Raw genomic sequence first — 14,803 nt, forward strand, 5'->3', positions numbered from 1 at the left:
GATGGAGGAAGCGAGGCGGCGATTTTGATTAACGACGTTTGATGATATAACTCCTGCTATGACTTTCGGGTATTGGGCACTTGTATAATGCAGCAGTTGTTCCTCACCCCTGTTTTCCCCTCCGATTTGCATCATGCCTTTCCATCAGTATTTGGATACTCACGCATGGCTCTTGCTGACTGACCAGTCCGTCACATCACATCCAGCAAGTCTCTAGGCCGAGATGAATTGAAGCACGGTAGTGGCCATTGCATTGGAAATTTGGAGCGTTGACTTCCTTCCATATTCTTCCAAGCTTATGGTCTCAATGTCACCTATCTTCAAGTCCCGAACTCGACATATGGCGAGATGGGTACAACCAATTGTTTAATGGAGGATATGACATCATGACAGGGACTATCGACAATGCCGTCAACCTGCATTTCAATCAGCAGCAGCCACTTACAGTTACTGGCCACCTCAGCTTGACGGCGGACCGGAGTTGACCATTGCATCCATCACCTCCATTACTTCGATAAGCCAACTCAAAGGCAAGGCCTTGATGGTGGATCTTCCCGTGAGCGGATACGCGTACATCCTTCCGAAAGTCCTTTCTTTGTACGGGCTTTATCTTGAAAACAACGACTATACTTTCCAAATAGGTCTTGTGTCAATACTTTCTGTTTGTTTTTGACTCGTCTTCGAGCGCACTCTGTCTCGAATATTATTCGAGGCCGTTCACGATTCCATGAATCGAGCGCTAAACCAGAACCGGTTACTATACAGCAGGCTTCCCCAAAACGGTCGTCTGGGGAATAAGAGCGGATTGAGACAAGAGGGCGATCGCTGTTGGTTATTTCCTTCCCGGCGCACTGGAAGTGTCAGGACGCGGCATTCACAACCTCCCGCTTCGCATTCGGCAAGAACAATGCTGAACAAGTCGATCATCCTCGCTATCGTCTGGCGTGTCGTTTCTCCCTTACGAGATTACCTCGGGACGAAGCATGCGGGCTTCCGGAAGGGTGGAAAGCGTTCCATTTCGTATCATTGCCGAGGTTACCAACTTCCATTTTGAGACATTAACATATTTCCATAAGTGTCAATCAGGGCTAGAGCGTGTCGCCGTCTTTGACAGTGATCAACGGCGTTCCGTTAGTAACTGTCAACACTAAATATTGACCATGAGCTCCCTGGAAGGATACAATATAGCCATCACAGGTGGCGGATCTGGTATCGGCCTAGCCACCACAGTTGAGCTCTGCAGTCACGGGGCGACAGTCTGGATCGCCGAGTTAATACAGGACGTTCCAGAAAAGCTCAAGACTTTGGTCGAAACAGGAAAGGTATTGTTTCACGGAGGCATCGACGTTGCCAACCGGGAAGCCTGTGTCAAGTTCTTGGACGAAGTGGTGGAGAAAGCCGGGCGTCTCGACAGCCTAATCAATAATGCTGGGATAGGCCCCGCCGAAGGGCCTATTGCGTCCGACGAGACGTTCGACAAGATCGTGGATGTTAATCTGCGTGGCACGTGGAACTATGGTACGCAGGCGCTGCGGATCATGGAAAAACAGGATCCAAAGGGGCAGTGGGGGACCAGGGGCACCATCGTCAACGTCGCGAGCATGTCCGGGCTGCTCGGCTGGAACAATCTGGCTGTCTACACGGCAACAAAACATGCGTCTGTCGGGCTGGTCAAGGCATGGAGCAAAGATTTTGCCCCTCTTGGTATAAGAATCAATGCTGTGGCACCTTGTAGGAAGATTCTGGTCCGCATGTCCTACGACACATACGCTAACTCTCCTAACAGCGGTGACCGAGACAGAAGGCGTCAAAATCTGGTTTGCCCAGAGGAAAAAGGACTTCAATGAAGACATGAAACCTCCTCCGGCAGGCCGCTTTGCACAGCCCTCAGAAATCGCCAAGGTGATTGCGTTTCTTCTGGGCGAGGACTCCAGCTACATAAATGGACAGACAATTCCCATCAACGGCGGCGCTGTATGACGAAATCAAGGTATTCTCGAGGCAGTGGAAGAAAATTCATCATATGATTCAGGGTCTCAAGCAGAGAATAGTATGGCAACAATTCGAAGGGTTTCTGCACCCAGTGAATACAACCCTATTGCGCATAACCACATACTAACCAAAAGCCGTAATGTCTTTGCAGCCTTACCCTGCTTCTAGCCCAGAGAAGGTGGAATAGGATATGGTTGTGGGAGTGGGCGCATGAGCTGGTTCGTCTGTCTGTGCTTCATTCGAGCGAAAGTAATCTCGTTTCTGCACTTTCCAGTGCTCCTGGTAGATGTGCACCAATGCCCACCAACCCTTCTCCACGGTAGACCGTTTTCCTGTTTCAGAGAAGTGAGGTAGAGTGAGCCGACCTCATATTTTAAATTCAAAACAGTACTGTATTCGAGCGCACAGCCACGGGATTTGTAATGAAGGGAATTCTATTGTTGTGGCAGAGGTGGGGAAACTTCGGTACTTCAACACGCGTCGACGCGTCTGAAGAGGACCTTGGGAGTCCATTGCTTGAGCCTCTCGCGAAAGTTCCGTCTACAAACTACCCTCCTAGTTATCCGTGACTGTTGTCCTCCAACCCGGCGGACGACACCCGGTGTACAATGTTGAATGCCCGGTGACATGGCAGCCTTCTCTGCGTTGTACATACGTGAGCCGTCGGTCACAGCGTACTCGACCTCGGCTTTTTTCGCAGCCCGAAGCTGTTGTATTGGGACTTCCGGTGCTCCTTGCAATGTCCAAGCACCACCCGAATCGGTGTTGATGCAGGTGAGTGATCCGAGGGACTTCGTCCATAGCTGTCCATTCTTGGAAACCGAGGAAATACTATTCCGATACCATCGATATAGCTAATGCCCGACAAACGGTATGCGATGTTCAAATAAAGTCTATGCTTCTAAACCGTCCAGCGATACCTACAACAGTCTCTATCGTGATCTCATTCTCAAGGTAATTGAAGGATACCACCACCATGGCCGTCGCTGTCCAACAATCTATTGAACCACAAAGTGCCGCGATCCTCGAGCATCGCAGCCTGACAGAGCCCGAGAAAGTCGATCTGGATTTCGACGCGCTCAAACGCAAATACCAGGAAGAGCGCGATAAACGACTCAAGAACGGCGGTATCAACCAGTACACCATTATTCAGCCATCGAGCAAGGCGGCGGAACAGTTCCTCGACGACCCATACGTGCAACCAGGCTTCACGCGTGATCCGATCGAACTTGACACAGATGTGATCATCATCGGCGGAGGCTTCGGCGGCCTCCTATGTGCTGTGCGACTATTGGAGCAGGGCATCACAAATTTCCGAATTATCGAAAAGGGCGGCGACTTTGGGGGCACTTGGTATGGCTTCCTTCACTGAATACCCGGCCAACAAACAGGGAAAACTGAACGTTGTCAGGTATTGGAATCGATATCCAGGAGCACAATGTGATATCGAGGCTTATGTGTATATGCCCCTACTTGAGGAGACTAACTATGTGCCTTCTGAAAAATATACCCATGCATCTGAGCTGCTTGAGCACGCACACCGGATCGGAACTCATTATGGGCTGTACGAGAAGACGCTCTTTCAAACTGAAACTCTAAAACTTCAGTGGAACGAGGCGACCACGCGATGGGACGTCGAGACGAACCGAGCGGATACTATCTCGACTCGTTTCATTATACCGGCAGCAGGACCTCTTCACAGACCAAAGCTGCCAGGTGTCGCAGGTATAGACTCGTTCAAGGGTCATGTTTTCCACTCTTCACGCTGGGACTATGACTATACTGGCGGTGATAACCGCGGAGGTCTAACGAAATTGGCCGACAAACGAGTTGGGATTATCGGCACGGGCGCGACGGCGGTGCAGATTGTGCCTCATGTTGGCGCGACAGCTAAGCAGCTTTACGTCTTTCAGCGAACTCCGTCGAGTATTGACGTCCGGAATAACCGCCCGACGGATCCCTTATGGGCCAAGTCCCTCCCTAAAGGGTGGCACCAAGCACGAATGGACAACTTCGACACCGTCATCGCTGGTGGGTATGTTGAGGAAGACCTCGTGGCCGATGGCTGGACAGATATCCTGAGAAACCTCTGGCCACGCAAAACCGGAAATGAGTCCAGTACCATGGATCCCGCGCAGATTGCGGCAAAGATCCAGCTTGCCGACTATAAAAAGATGGAGTCCATCCGTGCTCGCGTGGACAGTGTCGTGAAAGATAAGCAGACCGCGGAAGCCCTGAAGCCATGGTATAATCAGATGTGCAAACGACCTTGCTTCCACGACCAGTACCTTCAGACGTTCAATAGGCCGAATGTGAAGCTGGTCGACACGAAAGGCAAAGGAATCGACAAGATCACGCCCGAAGGAGTGATGGCGAACGGCGTTGTCTACGAAATCGACTGCCTGATTTACGCCACGGGCTTCGAACTAGCGACCGATTGGGCCCAACGAACTGGTATGGAAATCTACGGTCGTGGCGGCATCACAACGACCGAGAAATGGAAGGATGGATTCCAGACATTCCACGGCTGGACCAGTCGCGGATTCCCCAACTGCTTCTTCGTCAACAGCGTCCAGGCAGCCGTGTCGCCAAATTTCCTGCACGCGACCGCCGAGCAAGCTAAACACTTCGCCTACGTGATCCGGCGTGCCTGTGACAAGAAGGTCCGCACTCTGGAGCCCACCGCCGAAGCCGAGAGCGGCTGGGTGCAGATCTGCGTGGACCTGGCGGAACCTCGCCGGAAGTTCCTCGAGGATTGTACTCCTGGGTACTACAACAACGAAGGCGAGTTCGACGACTTGAAGTCGCAGAGGAACGTCATCTATGGGGCAGGCTCGCCGGCGTTCTTTGAGCTGACCCGGAAGTGGAGGGCAGATGATCGCTTCGAGGGATTGGAAGTTCACTACCTTGAAGACTAGGAAAGAAAGGACGCATGCTGCGGAATTAGCACAATCAATACATATTGTGATGAATGAGACGGCAGGGGCATGGAGTTGAATTTTCATATCGTCGCGTGTGCTTTTGGCCAGCAACATGAGAGTGTATAAACTCAACACCTCGGATGATGTCCAAGAGGGGCGACTTTAAAGTTCCCCGGGGTATACAGCTCGATCTAGGCCTAGCGCACTCTCATCTTCCGATATAATGATTGGCCAGCAGCAGCTAGTAGCCCCCCTCCCCCAAGGGTATCAATCTGAAGTCCGTAGATCGTTTCGCAACACCTGCTTCAGTGCCTCTCTAGAGAGCATCGAGATCTTGCCTATTCCAGAGGCACGGGGATTCCCAAGTTATCAGGCTGTGCCCACCCTCAAGGTAAGTGCCGAGAGGGTAAGAGCGTCACCGCGCTTCTTCTGAAACGTCACATTCAACGAAGCTTCAGACTATGCACTCGTCAAAGATCGGCCTGGCAGACCGGTTATTGACTGGAGAGTCCTCTAAGGTACGCTTATGTCCCACCCTCCTCGGTCACGGCCATCGCCGAGGGATCTGCATCGAGACTGCATCCTGCCAATGCACCGGTAAGTAATCCTGACGATTGTTCGGACCCCAGTACAAGCCCATCAAGACCGAGGGAGCCCACATCCCCATTGGGATCCGGACAGCCTCGCCCTGCTGTCGGGCCGTGATGCTGCTTGGTTCGGCTACTGGATACCTTGCTGTCCAGCTACCGATGGCGCCGTCTTCCCCGGCTTCTCCGCATTCCTGGAGAGAGTAGTCTGGGGGGCCTGTAAAGGGGTCGAAGCCTGCTTTATCCTGAAGCAGAAGAAGACATAAAGCCTTTGTTTTCCCTCTCGTACTTGGAAAAAGCCAAGTCAGCGGTCCTTTCTCGGGGCATTCAGAAATTGTGCTTCACACATTGAGTTGTGTTTTCAAAAGTCGATATCTAGCCATGAATAACTATGGCCTGTTGTGTATCATCTACCTCACCTTCGGAGCCTTCTTCTACGGCTATGACTCCGGGCTGACCACGTCCGTCATTGGCTACCCTCGAGTGCGTTTGGCGCCCCTCTTTTCAGGCTTTCAGTGTTTCTTTTTAACGTGCCAAATCAGCTAATATCAATGCGGGCTTTTGGTGGCTTCTAGTTTATTACATATTTTGGCTTCGATGCCACGCTCATCGGTGTCCTCGGGTCGGTCTACTACTCAGGCCTCTTCCTGGGGGGCCTGTCCATGCTCTACATCCCCAACAAGATCGGGAGATTGCGCACGATTATACTGGCCAGCATTGTGGCTCTAGCCGGAAATTCCATGCAAGCAGGCGCACAAAGTCTTGTTGTCTTGTTGGTTGGACGCGGAATCGGTGGTTGGGCCGGAGGCCTTGTCTATGCCGTCTGTCCGACATATGGTGAGTTGCCATGAGAGTTCAATTTGAGAAAGAGTAAAAACGCCAACAATATGCCACAGCGGCCGAGATTGCTCCACCACACGTTCGAGGACGGGTTGGTGGCTTATATGCGTGCGTTCAGCGGCCCTAAAAAAAAGGAAGCTGGTGGATTGGAAACTGATGACTACAGTATCAATATCTCCCTGGCGTATGCCATTACGGAGTGGATGGTAACCATGATTCCCATTGTCAGTCATGATTGAGCAAGTTCACAATCTGATCGGGTTCTCAGGGTCTTGGGCTCTCCTACATCGAAAGCGACACAGCCTGGCGTCTGTTCTTCGGGCTTCAGGTCCTCCCACCCATCATCATGCTTATCGGAGCCATCTGGATGCCCGAGAGTCCGCGCTGGCTGATCATGAAGGGCCGCCACGAAGAAGCGCTGGTAATTCTTCGCCGCATGCACCAGACTTCGGACGACGACACCTTCTTCATGGGCGAATTCAATCAGATCCGAGCCCAGCTCCAGCTCGAGGAGGACCAACGGGTCAACCTCTGGACAGTCCTGAAGCGGCCATCCTACCGCAAACGGCTTTACATCGCCTTCATCTTGGTGACTGGGCAGCAGTTGACCGGCGTCATCCCGCTCCAGAACTACCAGGTCATCGTCTACGGTAGCCTGGGCGTTGCGGGCAAGCTGCCGCTTGTCCTCGTCGGCATCTGGGGCACCGTCGGCGTGTTGTGCAACATCCCGGGCGCGTGGTTTTTCGACCGATGGGGCCGGCGCAGAATGATGCTGATCTCCCTGGCCATCATCATCCCGGCTTCCCTGCTTCTGTGCGCCTTCTGGGCCACGTTTCAGAACACAGACAACCAGAACAAGACGTACGGCATCTTGGCGGTCGTGGCCATGTTCCTCTTCCTTGTGGGCTACGCCGTCATCTTCAACAGCTTTGTGTTTACCTACCTTCCGGAGATCCTGCCGACGCCGGTCCGCGCAGCCCTGGGAGGCACAGTCACCGCCTGGGCAAGTGCGTTCGTCATCCTGCTCGTCCAGGTCACGCCCATTGCCATAGAGCACATCAGCTGGAAGTACTTTATGATCTTCGTCATCTGTACCGCTCTGTACACCGTGGTCTTTTACTTCTAGTCAGTTTTTTATCTCCACCTTTTTTCCCCCCGCTCTTCATAGTGTAGAGATGCTGATTTGAGCCACAGTTTCCCGGAGACTGCCAACAAGACGCTCGAAGAGGTCGAGGAGATTTTCGGGGATGAGGTCGCCATTCATATTGAAGATGCCGAGCGGCAGGCTGAGTTGGATCCGGTCGCGTACTTGAAAGAGCACGAGAAGCACACCGCAATCGAGCAGATTGAGGGAGTCTCCTGAGCTCGACCAGACTTCAGAGGCTGCAAGCTACGAAATCCTTCAGATATGTCTACCTTCGCTTGCAGGGAAGCTTGGTGGAAGCGCTCTTTGCGTTAAATGGGTCCGATTAAGATCGGGGCAGGACGGTTGATATGATGGTCAAGCCGGGTGACTCGTTCGTCGTCGAGCGGACATTGGATGCCGTTGTGGTGGCTCATTCGAGCATTGCCACTTGTGAATCATGCTAATGTGAACAAGGAGGTCCAAAAGCCCGCAAGCAATACCTGCTAGCTGGCAAATATGGTAGTTTCTGGATTGTGTCATGAATCAAGCAGAATGAGATGCTTCTATACATAATACATCAACACAGAGGATGTTCTAAATTGCCCTCTTCTGACCTCGGTCAATGACTAACGTGGTGATTCGATATTGAGATTCGTCTGGAAACCCATGGTTAAACCGTGATAGTGATGCCTTTCAGACTGCCTTCCTCGCGCCAACGCTGGAGCACGTCTTCGTAGCTGCGAATGCCTTCGCCCCAAGGTGCCGCGCGGGCCTTCTTGACCTGCTCACGCACGTCGCCGTCGACGCTTTTGATCGAAGCCGCGCCCTCGCCGTTTAGCCAGCTGGGCGTGCATCCGACCATGACGGCGAACCACGCGGCTCTTTTCACCACCTCGGCAGCCCACTCCTCCTCCGCCTCCTCGGTGACTTCGACGACGACCGCATCATCTGAGTCATGCCGTTGCTGCCGTTGCTGCCGCCGCATCGCTTCGGCCAGAATATACGCAACGTGCTGGGCCTGCACGTCGGTCATGAAGACGAGGTTGAAGGCCGAGGCGGCCTGCGAGGCGCCGAAGAAGAACAGATTCGGGAACCCGTGCGAGCTGATCCCGTGCAGCGTCGACACGCCGCGGGCGAGGTACTTTTCCTCGAGCGACCGCCCGTCCCGCCCGATGATGTCGACTTTGGCGGCCGCAGCGGGGCTCCCGTTGTGTGCCGCGGGGGCGCGGTATCCCGTGCTGAGAAGCAACAGGTCAATGTCGTACTGCTGCTTGCCGGCGCCGTTTGCGACGACGACGCCGGTGCGGTTGATCCGCTCGACGCCCCGGCCGTCTGTGTCGACGAGGTGGACATTCGGCCGGTTGAAGGCGGCGAGGTACTCATCGTGGAACCCGGGCCGCTTGCACCACGCCGGATACCACGGCTTCAGCTTCTCCGCGGTGTCGGGATCGCGGACGATGGCCGCCACGCGCGCCCGGACCTTCTCCGACCTCTCTTGGTCGAGGGCGTAGACCTCGGCGACGTGTTCCGCCACTTTATCCGGCGAAATGATGCCCTTCAACGGACTGCCCAGGCTGGAGGCCGCCGAGGGGGTCGCGCACCATCCGTCCGCGACCAGGTCTTCCTCCTCCCCGACCACCAAGACCCGCGCGAGTGCGGCGTTGAAGTTCCTTCGTCGTGCGAGCTGCCACCCGGCCTTGCTGGCAATTTTGCCCGTCCACAACGCCGCGTCCGTGGCGGTTTGGCCGCGCACATCTACCCTGGCGGGCGTCCGCTGGAACACATACAGCTCCTTTGCCCACCTGGCGAGCTCGGGCACGGCTTGGATCGCGGTCGCTCCGGTGCCGATGATCCCCACCTTCTTCTCCTTCAAGCCTGTCAGCGCCGGGTCGGTCGGCGAGCCGCCGGTGTAGTTGTAGTCCCAGCGGGCAGTGTGGAAGGTATGTCCCTGGAACTCATCGAGGCCCGGGATTTTGGGAACCTTGGGATGATTCAAAATGCCCGGCGCGGTGATGACAAACTGGGCCTGAACCGCGAGCTCCAAGGGCGCCTGATCCGGGCCTCGATCCTGCGTCATGCTGACAAGCCACCGCCTCTGCACGGCATCCCACTGCATGCGCTCGACGGTGGTTCGGAAAAGCGCCTTGTCCGTGAGGTCGAACTGCGCAGCGACCCGTTCCGCGTGCTCGAGCAGTTCCGGGCCGTACGAATACTTGTGCTTTGGCATGTAACCCGTCTCCTCGAGCAGGGGCAGGTATATGTAACTTTCAATGTCGCACATCAGCCCGGGATAGCGATTCCAGTACCACGTCCCACCAAAGCCGCCGGCGCGATCGGCCAGGCGAATGTCCTCCGCGGCGAACCCTGCCTCGATCAGTCGGGCGGCGTAGACTAGTCCGCTGTACCCGGCTCCCAGAATAAAGATTTTGCACGAAGATCCATCGGTCATCGGGGGTTCCTGTGCATTGAGCGTCGCGTGATCCACCCAGGGATCCTGCTCGAGGTGCTTGAAGCGATCCGATTCAATGAGGTTGAGGTACTGGGCGTTGCCGTCGCTGCGGAGTCGCTTGTCCCGCTCGGCTGCATACTTGCGCTCCAGGAATTCCGGCAACGGCAGAGTTTCCATAGCGATGGACCCCATCTTTAGAGCTTGATTGCATTATTTTCTCTTTTTTTCCCCTTTTTTCTCTGGCCGTTTACTTCAATGCAATATACAAGCATCAAAGCCCGGCTGCCAAACCGTTGGACAGGGGACCCCGCGGCATTCCATCAGCATCTCGAGCCTCGGTTGCCTGTGTACAGTAAAACCGTAGAGGAATACTTTGCCTTGTGGTGTCCCAGACTCTGGTAGACGGAAATTGCGTCTAAGCTTCGGCTGTCTTAACCTCGGGTTAATGATAATCGACGCGTTTGTGACGAAGCCCGGCCGGAGAGGAGAGGATTGGACGTCCAAGCGAAGACAGGTCTAGCGCAGCCTTGGCTGTCGCGGCAGGGATGTCAACATATTTGTACTAATGGCTTTTAGTCTCGAGACGTTGCAGGAAGGAGATTGCATCTAGGGAGTAAACGAAGTATACGTGACGCTTTGAGACACGGGGTCCGGTTTAATAGCGATACAACAACGCCAAAATGTGGAATAGAACATACTAACACTATATCCTGAATATGTTCCAAATTCAAAGGCGATGGCACAGTTGGAATTCATACGTCGAGCCTCCTGGGTTCGACATGCACTCACTTAACCTTCTCCAAACGGCCCATTGAATGCCTGTGCTCGATCCATTCCTTGACGGTCCTGACCTTTTGACCCGTAACACAGCTGATCGGCGGCTCTTTCCTTTGAATTTCCTTGCCATCCTCCCCTTTGATCCCCTCAAGGACCTCCAGCAACGTATCGATGTTGGGGTGGCAGAAGTATGCCATCGAGAACCTCTCTTTGCCCTGGTCTTCGGGCAGAGGGGACCGAGTGACGCGGTGCAGCGTGGATTTCATGAGTCCACCCGAAAAGAAGGTCATTGTCTCGCCGATGTTGATGAGCACCGCGCCCGGGATGACGGGGGCGTCGAGCCATATCTCATCATCCTTGATAGGACCCGTGTATTTTGGAGGTCGTATCTGGAGGCCGCCGACAAGGTTCTGGAAGAGGATCGTGATCACGCCTTGATCTGTGTGTGAACCCAGGCGGACTTTGGCGGTGTCGCTGGGTGGAAGGGCTGGGTAGTGGATGAGACGAAGGGTGGTCATCGACGGATTTTCATGCTGATGGATCTGGGGAAGACGGTCCGCGGATAGACCTAAGCCAACCCCAAGGCATGCGAGCAACGGGACGGCGATCTTCTCATGCAGCTCTCCCATGAACGCCTGAATCTCAGGGTTGAATTTCTTCAAAGAGGGCGGCATAGGTTGGTCATAAGACGCCTGCTTCCGAATCACGAATACCTCCTTCTCGTCCACAGCCGACACGCGATCCTTGGCACCGTGCTCGTTGAAATATCCTTCGGTGCCGGTCTTCGCATCGTATCCGGCGTTGACGATGCTGCTCCAGGGCGTCGAGGACTTCTCCTCGCGAGGGGTGGTTTTGAAGAAGGTCGCGCTGATGTCGAACATGCGATCGATGCTTGACTGTGGCAAGCCGTGGTTGCTGAGGTACAGAAACCCCCATGTTGCGCAGACGTCCTTGATTTCCCGCGCGAGGGAAGGCAGATCGGTAGAAAACCGGGAGAAGTCGACGACGGGGATGGTTTCGGGTGACGGAGCAATCATGGTCGCCTACCTTTTTCTCGAAATGCAGAATTTCACGTATAAAGGGATGCACTGCAGGCAGGAATGAAAGAACAAGGGCGACAATACCGTTTTGTCCTTTCTATCCACCATCCAGACTCCTTAGCAGAGGTCATGATAAGGGCACGACTGGAATCGTTCTCCACCCCCAACTGGGTTCCCCAGGCACTAGTGGGTGATAACAATGATGGCCACCTCCGTGAAACCAATGATAACAACCTGGGGAGCGCGTGGCCGTCAATCAGAAAGCTCGATCGCTCGCAGTCCTCGAGAGCGATGTTGACCTAGATTGACGAGAGTCAGTCGCTCATATCCGACAAAGCGGGTATGAGCGACGGTGCAACAACATATCGAGGAGATATTCTGTATGCCCGTTCATCCCAGCCGTCTCCCGGTGTACGCTGCTCATTAAGACACTGACTCTTTGTGCTCTTCGGTTCCGTTGCTGCAAACCTCGTGCGACAGCCAGACTATAAACTCGATGGTGCAGGAGGAATGTATCAGAGCTGCCAGACCATACTAATGCTAGACGGCTTCTTCCCGCTTGATTCGATGGGACTGGAGGCAACGCTTCAGCTGAGACTCATTGGACCGTTGCCTGAATCGCTCATCTCCTGTGGGGAGAACATTCTCCGGGTATGAAGCAAACCATGAGATAACTCAGCTTCCGAACTTGGCGGCTGGTCTGTAATATAAGCTGGGGTGTGGAAGAGCTTCATTTGCTGCGCCACGAGCAGAAGGCATAGAGCTGTCGGCTGCAGCAATTTCGCTCCAAGTTTGTCACTCCAAAGCTGCCATCCAATCTCACACTCCGAAGGCTGCAAAACTCCGCGATCAAGCAAATGCCTCTGAAGAAAGTGGTCCTGGTGCAAATTGCGATATTTCGGCAGAAGATCTGTTGAGACGCGCCAGCCAGCTGAGAATGGAAGCCATGGTTGCCATTGGAACGGTAGTACTCCGTTGAGATACTCCCTCCCCAATTTATCCAGATCGCGTTGTCAATCTGGCATCTCATGGTCAAGGACCTGCCAACGGAGAGCACCTCAGCCCGTCGGATACTCTGCTGAGATGGGAACATATCTGTAGCCACCGAAAAAGTAAAATTTCGAAAAAACCCAGAGCTCCGAACTGATGACGGAGCTTTTTTCGTCCAACCTAGACTCTTCTAGACTTCTCAGTCCTGCCTCCTGGACGGCCTCCCCCAAACCTCGTCAACGTCCTTCTTCCCTTTCGTCTCTGGCACATACCAGCCCACGAAAACAAAGGAAATTGCCGCGATGGCCGCAAATACAAAGTACACCACGCCCTTTCCCAACCTTTCATTCACCATTGGGAAGAATTGAGCTACCACAAATGTCGAGATCCAATTTGCGGCCAGCGCCCATGATTGGGTTGCCGAGACTGCCTCAGGACCGACGAGCTCAGAGGCCAGGATGAAGGGCACTGGCCCTAGGCCGAAAGCAAAGCTGGCGACAAACAGAAGCACCGAAACCGCGGAAAGTATAGGGATTGCGCTGCGTATTCCTACGGCAAGGAGGACGGATGAGACGCCCATGCCGGCGATTGAGGTGAGTATACATGGTTTCCGCCCCAGCACGTCGGCAAGAGGCGCGAAGCCTGTGGTAGCCACAATATTGAGTATGCTCACAAAGATATTGAGCAGAGCGGAGTTGGAGGCGAGTAAGTCTGCGAGCAGGGATACGCCGTACATGACGATACTGTTGATCCCGCAGAGCTGCTGGGCCATCATGACCACAACGACTGCAAGGATTGCGCGGTTATTGGCCGGGTCTAGGAGCACAGCCAGAATGCCCAAGGGTTCTGGTCCTTTGCCTCTCGAAGAGGTGTTGCTGTCCGTGTGCGGGTCGTGATCGGGATTAGCGAGCAGTGTTTGTTCTTCCTCTGCTTAAAGGTTAGACAATTCGACAAAGCACATCAAAGAACACAAACCGTGTCTCTCGTCACCATCCTCAACACCCCAGTCTTCTACCTCTAGCTGGATATCGGCCTTCTGGCCCCTGATACGCCGCAGATTGTTATGAGCTTGTCTTGTTTCTCCATGACCCGCCTGCCACTTGGGACTCTCCACAGAGAACACCAACCCAGCAAATTGCAAGATGCCAATCATGCCTGCAACCGCCAAAATGATGCGCCACATCTGACCATGGCTGAGGAAGTAACCTAGGAGCTGGGTGGTGAAGATGCCCATGTTTGTCATGATTTGTGTAAAGGCACCAAAGAAGCCCTTTTCCTTGGGCGGAGCAATTTCAGAGATATAGATGGGCACCACAACCACAGAAACGCCTGCGCCTAAGCCGGAAATAAAGCGACCTGTCGAAAGAACGCCAATGTTTGGCGCTAGTGCTTCAGCGAGAGGACCCAGCGCTAGCAAGAAGGTGTTGATGCGCATAGTACGAAGACGGCCATAGCGTGCAGACAAAGGGCCGGCCGCAAGAGCACCGATTAGACCGCCCAAGGTGAAAATGGATGACACGAGCCCGAACTGGGCTGTGTTCATGGGTATGCATTGTGGCACTCCACCCAGTGTTGATGGCGGCCCTTTCTTGGATCTAATGGATTTGGCCCTGCAAGTGATGACCTCTGAAGGAGCATTGAGCTCGGCCTGGAGGCTGATTAGCAGGGACCTGGAAGCTCGAGGATGTGTAGTATAGTGTTGAAAGACAGCAGATCATACCAAATGATACCCAAAGAGTAGAGGTCCTAGGGTTGCAACCAGAAGCAGGTAGAGAAAATAGGGAGTGAGCTCCTGAGACCATGATCTGAGCTTTGAGGTGAGGCCCATAGTTGAGTCAGGTCGGATATCTCAGCCAGCGAAATGATCTCCGAAGCAGCAAGTCCGCTCTGTGGTCGTCGCGTCGCCTGTTCTCCCAGCGGTGACGGTTGGTGGTGAACGAGGGACGAATGTGACACCAACGATGGTTCGTCAGATGTGCAAATGACTTTGTCGGGAACGAAACTAGCCGCCGTCGCCTTCGCCTAGCACAGTCCTTGGCATTCACGTGACACTCACTACGCGTTCTCGGCGTCCGGGGGCG

General features: G+C 54.1%; 6 protein-coding genes across 6 annotated transcripts; 3 read left to right on the top strand and 3 right to left on the bottom strand.

Annotated features, from left to right (window-relative positions):
• Nucleotides 1-1,160: 1,160 nt before the first annotated feature.
• Nucleotides 1,161-1,980, top strand: Z520_01757 (uncharacterized protein; the record flags this gene model as incomplete). Its single annotated transcript, XM_016772273.1, has 2 exons — nt 1,161-1,731; nt 1,787-1,980. The coding sequence occupies 2 exons, from the start codon at nt 1,161-1,163 to the stop codon at nt 1,978-1,980; spliced, it is 765 nt and encodes a 254-aa protein (XP_016637412.1).
• A 988-nt stretch (nt 1,981-2,968) lies between these two features.
• On the top strand, nt 2,969-4,910 carry Z520_01758 (uncharacterized protein; the record flags this gene model as incomplete). The annotated part of the gene is made up of 2 exons (XM_016772274.1): nt 2,969-3,345; nt 3,404-4,910. 2 exons carry the CDS (start codon nt 2,969-2,971, stop codon nt 4,908-4,910), a joined length of 1,884 nt encoding a protein of 627 aa, XP_016637413.1.
• A 971-nt stretch (nt 4,911-5,881) lies between these two features.
• Z520_01759 (uncharacterized protein) lies at nt 5,882-7,703 on the top strand (the record flags this gene model as incomplete). Its single annotated transcript, XM_016772275.1, has 6 exons — nt 5,882-5,983; nt 6,076-6,337; nt 6,397-6,448; nt 6,507-6,546; nt 6,609-7,465; nt 7,535-7,703. 6 exons carry the CDS (start codon nt 5,882-5,884, stop codon nt 7,701-7,703), a joined length of 1,482 nt encoding a protein of 493 aa, XP_016637414.1.
• A 433-nt stretch (nt 7,704-8,136) lies between these two features.
• On the bottom strand, nt 8,137-10,107 carry Z520_01760 (uncharacterized protein; the record flags this gene model as incomplete). The annotated part of the gene is made up of 1 exon (XM_016772276.1): nt 8,137-10,107. The coding sequence occupies one exon, from the start codon at nt 10,105-10,107 to the stop codon at nt 8,137-8,139; it is 1,971 nt and encodes a 656-aa protein (XP_016637415.1).
• Nucleotides 10,108-10,700: 593 nt separating this feature from the next.
• Nucleotides 10,701-11,729, bottom strand: Z520_01761 (uncharacterized protein; the record flags this gene model as incomplete). Its single annotated transcript, XM_016772277.1, has 1 exon — nt 10,701-11,729. The coding sequence occupies one exon, from the start codon at nt 11,727-11,729 to the stop codon at nt 10,701-10,703; it is 1,029 nt and encodes a 342-aa protein (XP_016637416.1).
• A 1,192-nt stretch (nt 11,730-12,921) lies between these two features.
• On the bottom strand, nt 12,922-14,550 carry Z520_01762 (uncharacterized protein; the record flags this gene model as incomplete). The annotated part of the gene is made up of 3 exons (XM_016772278.1): nt 12,922-13,649; nt 13,698-14,370; nt 14,443-14,550. The coding sequence occupies 3 exons, from the start codon at nt 14,548-14,550 to the stop codon at nt 12,922-12,924; spliced, it is 1,509 nt and encodes a 502-aa protein (XP_016637417.1).
• Between the last annotated feature and the right edge of the window lie 253 nt (nt 14,551-14,803).

The sequence above is a fragment of the Fonsecaea multimorphosa genome, assembly GCF_000836435.1.
Source record: "Fonsecaea multimorphosa CBS 102226 unplaced genomic scaffold supercont1.2, whole genome shotgun sequence".
Lineage (NCBI taxonomy): Eukaryota > Fungi > Ascomycota > Eurotiomycetes > Chaetothyriales > Herpotrichiellaceae > Fonsecaea > Fonsecaea multimorphosa.